Source organism: Moschus berezovskii, chromosome 10, assembly GCF_049115385.1.
Source record: "Moschus berezovskii isolate FMDL1 chromosome 10, NW_MosBer_1.0, whole genome shotgun sequence".
NCBI classification, from domain to species: domain Eukaryota; kingdom Metazoa; phylum Chordata; class Mammalia; order Artiodactyla; family Moschidae; genus Moschus; species Moschus berezovskii.
Window position 1 is genome coordinate 95,042,079 of NC_142469.1, and position 10,752 is coordinate 95,052,830.

At 40.6% G+C, this 10,752-nt stretch overlaps 1 protein-coding gene across 2 annotated transcripts in view; it reads left to right on the top strand.

Moving 5' to 3' along the window:
• PLEKHG1 (pleckstrin homology and RhoGEF domain containing G1) overlaps positions 1-9,177 on the top strand; it is a 255,150-nt gene extending 245,973 nt beyond the window's left edge. Inside the window, exon 17 of one of the 2 annotated variants that reach the window (XM_055433820.2) lies at positions 5,289-9,176. In XM_055433820.2, coding sequence (XP_055289795.2) covers positions 5,289-6,352 — 1,064 coding nt within the window. In that variant the 3' untranslated portion in view covers positions 6,353-9,176. Of the gene's footprint in view, positions 1-5,288 lie in introns of both variants that reach the window. The other variant, XM_055433816.2, reaches the window with a different exon arrangement.
• The last annotated feature ends 1,575 nt before the right edge of the window (positions 9,178-10,752 follow it).

Consider the following 10,752-nt stretch of genomic DNA (forward strand, 5'->3'; position numbering starts at 1 on the left):
GCAGCTTTTTAAAACTGTTCATACTAACCCAGCTGTTTTCCATGTGTTGCTTTTTCTAATAGCTGCTATAATCCATTTGATATAATGTCATTTGGTATTCTCAGGTATGCTTCTAAGGAATTTAATTCTTTTAGTCAAGCCTCCTTTGGGGGCAGAACTAAGCCAGGATCACAGGTGTGATGTTGGTACCATTAGGGTTAAAAGAATGAGATAATCATGTTTGACTTTTTCTCTATTATAAACAAGTACAGTGAATTCCCTCGTGGTCCTATGGTTAGGACTTAACATTTTTACCACAGGGTCCCAAGTTCAATCCCTGGTCAGGGAACTAAAATCCTGCACACCTCAGGACATGGGAAACAATATACATATCCCCTGGCTAAATTACACAGGGTTCTCAGTGGAACCCAGGCATCTATATGAATAAAGCACAGAATTGTCATGGAAAGAAAAAAACCTGAGGGTGCTGTCACCAGAGGAGTTTTTCACCTCCAGATTCAGAGAGATTTTTGCGATTAGGCTCAGGAATCTGAGTTTTGTAAACTGTGGACTTTCCATCCTATTTTAGGAATCCCTGCCCTAGATCTTCTAAGAACTGCCTCTGTATCAAATGAGAGAAGACAGTTCTCCAATTAGAAGTAAAAACCAGATGGCTCACTATCTGGGCATGTCTTGTTAATTAGCTTGATGCTGCTGGCTTCCTGTCTTTGGGACTGCTTTCTTAGGTGGGAATCAGAGAATAAGAAGCAGGTATCCGAGTCAAGCTGCATGACCAGAATCTGTAAGGAAAGAAATATTTAATTTTGGGAATGTTTAAGAATTATCATACAGTAAGATTTCTTAACATTTCGGGATGTTAAGCCCTGGACATGTTACCTGAAGGATTTTACAGACTCTGACTTGTTCTTCTTTTTAAGTAAAATAAAGGTTAAAAGTGATCTTTATACAAATATGATAAAGGCTGGATCACATATATTTTTCTCTTTGTAGTAACATGCTTGAATTAATTCACGTCCCTTTTCCAATGCTGCTGCTGCTAAGTCGCTTCAGTCGTGTCCGACTCTGTGCGACCCCAGTGTTAGTGTTACTAAACTGGTTTGTTGTTACACATAGAACAAGTGACTGAATTTCAGCCGCAGGTGGACTGTTTTAGAGCGTTAAGTGGCGTACCGCCGGTGCAACCACTGTCTGAATTCAGGCTAGGGCACCTCAGAATGAGAGTGGTGAGGTTTCGCTTGTTGGTAGATTGATTAGGCCAGCACATTGTCCTTTAAAAAGAGGTAATTGCCTGAGGCACCTTGTTTGGAATGTGGACTATCCGTTAACCATACAAAGTTCTAACCCTGGTAGAAGCCAGGTCTCAATACTGAATCATGAGGACTCATCACGACTTTGAATAGTCCTTTTTACCCATCTTTTAAATATTAAGTAGATCTCCCTTTGGGGTTTTCTTTCGCTTTTTCCCCACTTTTGGTTTGTCCTTTTTGTTTTGCCTCCTGGTGGCTTCCTGGGCTCCTGTAGGACCTTTTTTTTTTTTTCAGCTCTGTGTCTGGGCCCTTTCTCCACGTGGTGGGTTACCATCGACGTTCTCTGAGAAAGAGAGCTCTCCGGCTGGCCGGCGGGAGTATGTCCCTAGGGCCCGCCTCCTCTCGGACCTGAGGATTCTTCCATCTGGGTGGATCGAGACCACTTCCTGTGCCCACCAGGCTTTCGATCAGTTGACGTGATGACTCCTTTTCTCTCTCTTGTTTATCGGGCACAGGACGTCGTAATCGAATGGACCGATTCTCCAGACTTCTCCGTATGGGCCTTGCCACTTTGCCAGGAGCTTGCTCTCGGTGTTGTGCGGAAGGAGGAACGCCCTATTCACCTGCTGAAACTCTCCAGCACCTTTATTGAACTCTCTAGCCGGGGTCTACAGGCCCCGGGCCGGGCCACACTTCCGCCTATAAGTCACCCAACCAGGTCTAGTCCCTCCCACCTTTTGGAGCATGTTGTAGCATGCTGGCCATCTTGTCCCATCAGGCCTTCCTCCTGACAGTCTTAGAAACCAAAGAAGCTTTGGGTTCCCTTCCCGGCCCCCACACACACTTTTTTGGGTGTGTTTTTTTTTGTGTGTATGTGTGTGTGTGTGTGTGTGTGTGTGATATTTTATGTGGGAGAAGACTCCATACAGGCTTGAGGAATTTTCCTCCTTGTATAAAGTAAGAAAAGCAAAATAACATTTTGCTCTCTACACCCCAAGCAACATTAGAAACATAGATGTTAATCCTGTCTTGAAAATAATCTATTTCATACTTCTATCAATAAGAGTCACTTCAAATTTTTGTCTGCAGTGACAAGAATTTTCCCTTCTAAACTTACAGAAGAGACATAAACCAGAGTTAGCCCTGGAGTTGTAGAATAATAATAATGTACTTGGTCTATAAGGACTGGTAATGCCAGAATTAAGAAAGAGGGAGAATGTTGATCCTGCTGACTTTTACTAAGTTTTCTAGGCTAGAAGTGTCATCTTGAGCTGACTATTTCCTATATGTCTGACTAAGGGAATCTATTTCATGACAGCCTGTTGCTCTCAAAGCTTGTCTCCTGTTCTTATTAGCATCAGGCAAGTTATAGACTCTCTTCGAATGTCAAGCTGAGACCAAAAAGACACTCACACTTAGTCACAGAAAATTGTCTACTTATGAGATACTGTTTATTCCAAATTTACAAATGGTCAGCTTTCTATTGTCTGAAGATAAATTGTGCCCATTATGAGTTGTATAAAATATATATGTTTATGTAGCATTTTACTAACACCTGTCTTTCTGCTTCTCCTTTTCCTGCTAAACCTGAATTCTTGGCTGCCTTTCCAGTCTTAGTGGTATAGTCTTAAGGAAGGCACCTTTATGTTTAACATATTTAGAATGAACAAAGGCTGTCCAAAAATTGTCAGAGTAATTAAGTAGTTCTTGAGACCAATTTCTATCCAGAACTATGCTTGGATTTCTGTGGGCTTGTTCTTTGGGGGAGTAGATGGAATAATAAACCAGCTTAGATAAAACGACTAGCAACACAAGATTGTGTGCATAAATGCATGTATACATACACACACAACAGCTAAATATTATGGTGCATACTAGTATATAAGACTGCAGAGAAATCAGTTAGAAAAGGATCTATAGAAGTGATAAGGCTTATAGAGGATCTTGAGAGGTAAATAGGACTTGATTAAGCAAAGGAAGAAGAAAGTGTGATAAAGAAGAAAAAAGCATGAGATACTGTGACTATTTTCAATAATACATTGAGATTTTTCTGGGTTGTTGTTTTTGAGATGTTCTAAAAATCGAGAGCTAACAGTTCTTATAAGACTTTAGAGTTAAATTTTGGTGCTGCAGTAGTTTAACTGAATTTTTAAAATTAGCCCTCACTGCTCTCTTCCAAGTTGTCATTTTCTTGGAAGCTTGTGAAAGCACAGAGCCTTACTGATTCGGCTGTAGCATCAGGCTCAGAGCCATGGTGTAGGTGAGAACGGCTCAGGAAGAACCGTCTTGACTTTCAGGTGGGACTGCTAACCAAAGACACGCCTAAAGTTCCAGCCGACATTGGTTGGGTTTCATAGTTGACTAAACGTTGTATATTTCAGGATGGCTAAGTCCATGTAGGTTCTCAGTCTCTTAAGGGGTTACCAAATCTTAAGTGGTATCAAGAGTCTTTACTATGCCCTTTAAGGAGTAATAGTTCAAGTTTTTGTTACTAGATATTCTAAGCTAATAATCTCTGTCCTTCAAAGGAGTTTGGACTCAAAAGCCTAAAGGATTTGAATGAATGCAGGGTCTAAAATGAGAAGATAAACATTATTTATCCTGATTTCCAGGACTAAGGGGCATGTAATTTTGAGGAAGTTGCGGTTAAAGGGCACACAGAATATCAGCACCTTGTTTTCTGTCCTCACAGACGACAAACTTGAAAGAAATGGCAGGAACTCAACTAAATGTTTAGTTTAACTTCAAGGAATTGTTTAGTAGAAATAGAAATAGCTTAAAGTAGGAGATATGCTGTCACTTGCTGGTCATTATATACAGATAGATAGCTTCCTTTCATGGAGACATTCTAGATGTGGTCTGAGCGATTTATAGGATTCACGCACTTCTTGGATTCTACAGTGGTCATATGGGTACCTGGATCGGGAGGTAGTGGGAGACAACTTTTGAAATTGATGACTCTGTGCTCTCTCTTCTAAATCATTCCTGGCCCAAGAGAATTCTCTATCCATATCTTGGTTCTGTTAATGTCTTTAGAAATGTCTGTACTCTGGGACTTCCCTAGTGGCCCAGTGGTTAAGACTCTGTGCTTCTACTTCAGGGAACAGAGGTCAGCCCCCGGGCTAGGGAACTAAGATCCCACATGCCACCTGGCAGAGCCAAAAAGCAAAAATTGATAAGTGGAAATGTCTGCACTCAGAAGTGGAGCAGAGAGGATAGTGGCCTCATAGCTTAATCTGAAATGGCAATAACTTTCATGGAAATAGTGGTAAAATCCTGTCCTATAACCAGTACTAGAGAGCATTAGATTATCGATTATATGTACAGGATGATTCATTCTTAATGTCTTGAAAGCCAAGACATTAAGACTTGGAAGACTTGTCTTGGAAAACTTCAGTGGCCTGCTTCTCGGTGACGGGAAAGGAGATGTGGGTCAGTCGGGACATGTGGTCTTGAAGTTCTGGAAGTGAGGACCTCCTGTCAGCATCCCCAGACAGTGGCAGTGGGGTCTGCCTGGAAACAGAAAGTGCAGGAACAGCTGTTAGGAGCAGACTCTTCTGGGATTAGTTGTCTGAGAGCAGCCAAGCCTGGTGAGGCAGGGTTAATAGCCATTGCATGGTGGATGTGCTGCTTTTAATGATTACTTGAGTTATTTTTTGTTGACCAGGGTTTAAGTGCTGACTTTCTTATTTTTATGATGCCTGGTTTTAGCACTGACACTATTCCATGCTTGTAAAGAACACTGGAAATTTTCATTACAAACAGGGAACCCTTGCAGACCTGCTGCTGAAATAAAATAATCTAGAATTAGGTCAAATTAAATTAAGTTTTAGGTGGCTTTTTTTTTTTTTTACTAAAATGTGTTAATTAATTAATTTAATTTGTGTTGCTTAGCATTTGATGATTTCTCATCCTTAAACTTTAAAGTCCTGTCTACTGTTTAAATATTTTAAATATGTTATTAGAACGTTCTCAGTTTTTAGATCTTCACATGCAGAAATGATTCTGTGTATATTTATTGTTTTAATACTTGCCTTCCAGGTGCCAGGATTGCTGAGTATTCCCAACTGTATGACCAGATTGTATTCAGAGAGACTCCCTTTAAGACTCAGAAGGATGGCTGGGCCAGCTATCAAGACCCCTCCAACCTCAGCTCTGCATCACCTTCCCACGCCCAGCAAGGTAGCGAGGACTGGTTTTTGCACTCAACCTATAGTAACGGAGAGTTAGCTGACTTCTGTCCCTGGCCAGAGCAAGACTTAAAGTCAAAATATCCCACCCTAGAGATCAATACAAGAAGTACCCCAAGACAACTGTCCGCAGCTTGCTCCGTGCCTTCTCTTCAAACCTCCGACCCTCTGCTGGGCTCCGTGCAGAGACACAGCGTGGTGGTCAGCCAGCCAAACAAAGAGAACTCGTGCCAGGGCCATCTTTACAACTCTCTGGGTCGGAAAGGAATCAGTGCTAAATCTCAGCCTTATAACAGGTCCCAGTCATCTTCCTCCATCCTGATAAACAAGTCTGCAGACTCCATCACCTACCCTAGTGAAGTGGCAAAGAAGCAGCCTATCTCTTTACACAGAAGTTCAAGGTGGGAGAGTCACCAGGATTTGCTGCCAAGTATTGCTGACTCAGGTCAACAGGGCCTTGAAAAACGCTCAGATCTCACACTCCAGGACTCGCAGAAAGTTCTGGTAGTGAATAGAAATTTATCTTTAAGTGCTCAAATAGCTACCCAGAACTATTTTTCCAATTTCAAAGAGACTGAAGGAGATGAAGATGACTATGTGGAGATCAAATCAGAAGAAGATGAGTCAGAGTTAGAACTGTCTCACAGTCGGAGGAGGAAATCTGACCCAAAGATTACAGACGCTGACTTTGCTGATAATGTCGGCAGTCACTCGACTTCTTACTCTTTGAATAGTCCGTGCACTCCAAAAAAGTCAGTAAGTGGCAAACTTGGGATTTCGCCGTATCTAACACCATATAGTGATCCCGACAAACTGAATGACTATCTCTGGAAGGGACCATCTCCCAATCAGCAAAATATTGTCCAGTCTCTAAGGGAAAAATTCCAGTGTCTTAGTTCAAGCAGCTTTGCCTAAAGGTTCTTAAGAGTAGCTTTCTCAATTAACTTCTTGCTATGCTCATGAGTTACAGATTCTGAGAGGTGTTTTGTATGCACCAGATTAAAACAACTTTGTAATAACCAGAGATGTAAAATATACTTTCTTTAATAGCACAATTTTTTGAAACGGCTGGCGATCAGCCAGGATTGTACTGTAGCAAATGTCAGCATGTAACACTGTTTTCTGATGCTGATGGACTTCATGTTTCATGTAAGTCAATCTTCCTTGAAAATTTTTAGACTTTTTTTTCTAAACATGATGGCCATGGTATTTTTTTTCCCCTCTCCTGACAATTAGTACTAAGACTTTAAGAAATGCAATAATCCTGTCCTATTATCTGGAAGCCACTAGTTAGTTTTATCCTAGGACTCAGAGGTGACAAGGAAGGAAAAAGAAAGGAAACTAAAGCTGTTTAAAGGATTATGCTTACCTGTGACATTTCTGTTAAATTCGTGACAAGACCCTAGAAAACCTCAAATGAGGGATCTCCAATCAGAATATTGTCTGGATACCCATTTTAGGGTTTCTATGCTGACTTCCTTACATCAGTTCATTATAATGCAGAAAGTGTGTAATTATTAGAAATTAGAATGTAGTATGACCAATCTTCTGTAAGCAAAAATTCTTATCTGTATTCCTGAACAAAGCCTGAAGAATGTGCTGCTCATCATGTATTTTATGTTCTGTGGGGTTAAATGAATGATTCCCTTAATGGTTTAAAACCAAGTGCAAGAAAATGCAAATCGACTTACTGGAAAAGATGGGTTGACATCTGGGTACAACTTAACTATCTCATCATGTGACAGTTGGGGGTAGGGAGCAGAGAGAAACCTCCACTACTGTTTATGCCTGTTTTTAATCAACACGATGTAAACCATAGCTAAAACAATGTTCTTTAAACGTAGCCGCAGATGTCCTTTCATGAGTCTTGTGCTCATCCCGATAACCTGAACCCAGCCTTGAGGATTTTATTGATGGCCATGAAATTTATTTTCTAATCTAGACATAATATGGCAGTCTTTTTTCATTGTTTGGGGGCATACAGACGAGCAGAATCTTTGGTCACTAAGTTCTGACTAGTCATACCTTACTTTCATGTTGTAATTGTGGCCTTTTTTAAATAGCAGCTCATTGTGATATTATGTACTGATACAACTCTTTATGGAAGGGAACAGAAAAACAAAAGCAAGACCTTGTGAGTGAAACACACAATTAAAGAAGCTGAAAAGAAAAGATGATAGCGGATTTATTGCTGCTTTCTGAAAATATTTTATTGAAGATTCTAATCAATGAAAAAAGAATATTTTCTCAAACAGTGACCTTTGCATTCTCATTTTAGCTATATTTTGTGGTCCCTTCCCCCTCTGTTTTCATCTTAAAAGATATGATCATCTGTATAGGGAAATGGGATCTGGGCTTTTCATTTAAAGATAAGCAATGATGTTGATTTGAATCAGTAATTTGAGTCATCTTAGCATAATTCTTTAAGTGCTATGCCTTTTGTACTTAAGAACATAAAATGTGACCATCCTTATACACAGGTACCTAACGCATTCCTTTTCTAAGTAACAAAAAAATAACCCATTTCTTCTTTTTCCATACTGTACTTTTCTTCTTATAGCTTATAAAACAAAGTCCATATTGACGAACAGTTTTCTGGAAACATTTCTTCTTTCATTGCCTTTCTTTAAACATAACATGAGTTTTCAAGATGAAGCGGTATCAGAAAAGAAAAGCATTGTAACAAGAGTGTGGATTCTCAGACTTACTAGAGATATTTGTAAATGTGTTTACAAAACAAAGTTATCTGACTTTCTTGTCCCAGGAACACAGTTTCCCAGGTCTGCTTTTTAGTTTGTAAGACCCAAATTCTGCATTATCCATATACTCTGGTGTCTTACTCTCAGAAGTTATTAATTCTCCACACCAGTCTGTTGCGTGACTTTGATATTACTTTTAGGACTACACCCTGCCGCACGAAGGCTGCTGTCTTACTGTATAAAATGTCTGTATGGTTGTTTTTAGGTTCTAGGACAAATCTGTAGTTCTATACACCCCTTCTGTTAGCCAGGATGCAGATTTTGAGATCTGTGTGTACATATGTCATCAGGTTCATATTTTCCCTCAAAGTTATCCATTGAGTGCTCTTGTTTAAAATAGTTTCAAAAAAATAAAAAAGTTTCTTTGGGAGGTGGGGTAGGGATGTATATAATTGCAGGGAAAGAGTTATATGTACTTAAGTGTATGTCAAGTTCTTATTAGGTTTCTGAACTGAAGATTTAATTGTTTTTATAAGTTCACTTTTCACCTACTCTGTTCTTTGTGCAAAAAAAAACCACACACATGCATCTAGGAAAACAGTTTAAATACTGTATATAAGATAATGAAAGTTAGTAATGCTCATTATTTAATAAAGTTTGTAAAGTACAAAGCAAAATACAGTGTGAATTAGTGTGTTGATTCTAGAAGGATCAAGATTTGTCTGAATTATACTACTATACTACTTTGCCTCATCTTAGGTACTGTGTAGAAAATAATTCAGGGTGGAATTCCTGGTGAATCAGTGGCTAGGACTCCGTGCTTCTCCTGCACGTGGGGCACAGATCTGATCCCTGGTCAGTGAAATAAGATCACACATGCCTCTCAGTGTGGCAAAAAAAAAAAGAGAAGAAAAGTGTTATGATGATATAACAGCAGCCTGCGACAGACCATTTTCTGTATCTTTTCATTACTTTTCAAATATTAAATTTAGCCTGAGATTATCATACCTTTCTCTGAAATTCTGAAATTTTAGGCTAAGTGCCTTTCCTGATGACTGGCTCTCACGGTGAGAGAAGATCCTAGAACAGCCTAGCAGGCAGAGGAGATGGGCCCAGAATGCTGAGATATTTTTGGCGCCAATAGGCAAGCTTCCCTGCGTTACTCCAGTGATGCAAGCCCATGGGCAAAGCCCACTTTGTGTATCTGTGATAAACAACAAAGCTTGATTTCCCTGACCATGGCTCATTCACAATGTGTCATACAATAGGAAAGAAAGAGAAGCAAGCAGTTTCACTTCATTATTTCTAAAACCACGTCTATTCAGCTCAAACGTAAGAGAACCGGGTGGGGATAACAAGTAAATCATCTGCTCTGTGGGGCAAACGAGCCGTCAGGTATCTTACTGTTTGTATGGCAAGGTGTGCACACGTGTTAAGTCACTTCAGTCATGTCTGACTCTCTGTGACCCGGTGGACTGTAGCCTGCCAGGCTCCTCTGTCCCTGAGATTCTCCAGGCAAGAATCCTGGAGTGGGTTGCCATGCCCTCCTCCAGGGGATCTTCCCGACCCAGGGATGGAATCCACGCCTCTTATGTCTCCCACATTGGCAGCCGGATTCTTTACCACTAGCACCACCTGGGAAGCCCCATGGCAAGGTATGGCTATCCATACAAGCATCCCAAGACCACGGGTAGGCAAATTCCTTCTTGTATATACTAGTGAAATCAGAGGCTATAAACTGATGACCCTGAGTCTGAATCTGGTTTTCACAATTTTAAAAAGTTTTAACATAAAAATCCAAATTTTCACCTTCTAAAAAAAAAAAAAAGATCTAGTCTCTTTGGGCCTGGATTCTGATGAGGTGACTCTGAGATCTGAGGATGGAATTTAAAGGTGAGTATCATCCTAAAAGGTGGTGATATAAGCAGATAAGGTAACCTGTCCCAGAGAAAGAGAAACAGGTGTGGCTTTCTTGATATAAGAGAAGCCATTTTTGGCCTAAGCCATTTTGGGATCTAGGCTGGCCAAAATGCTTGCCCTTGAACAGGTCTCAGTAATTAATGCTCTCCAGGGAACAAAAGTGGGGCTTTCCAGGTGGCACAGTGGTAAAGAATCTGCCTGCCAACACAGAAGACAGAAAAGACTCTAGTTCGACCCCTGGGTTGAAATAGCAGCCCACTCCAGTATTCTTGCCTGGAGAATCCCACGGACAGAGGAGCCCGGCAGGCTACAGTCCATGGGTCACAAAGAGTCGGACACGACTGAGCAAACACACAACAGGGAACAAAAGTACAGATTGTTATTAGGCAAGAGAAGTAACACTATCAAAGACTGTGAGTTGTGTAAGGACTGCCAGTTCTCTTTCAATGGTAAAGATCACCCTGAAGCGCTCAACCACCGAAGCAAATCAACCAGAACATAAGGGATGATGATGTTGACCTAGCTTCTTATCTGGTTGTTTTGCCAGTCTTCCCAATTTTCAGACTTGTTCACCTCTATCCTCCTAAGTCTTAGCCAGCATAATACTTCTAAACACAGACAGAATCAAATCTTGCACAGAGGCCCCACGATCTGTCTCAGCCTTTGTAGGAGCTGCTCCTTTTGCATGCGTGGGCT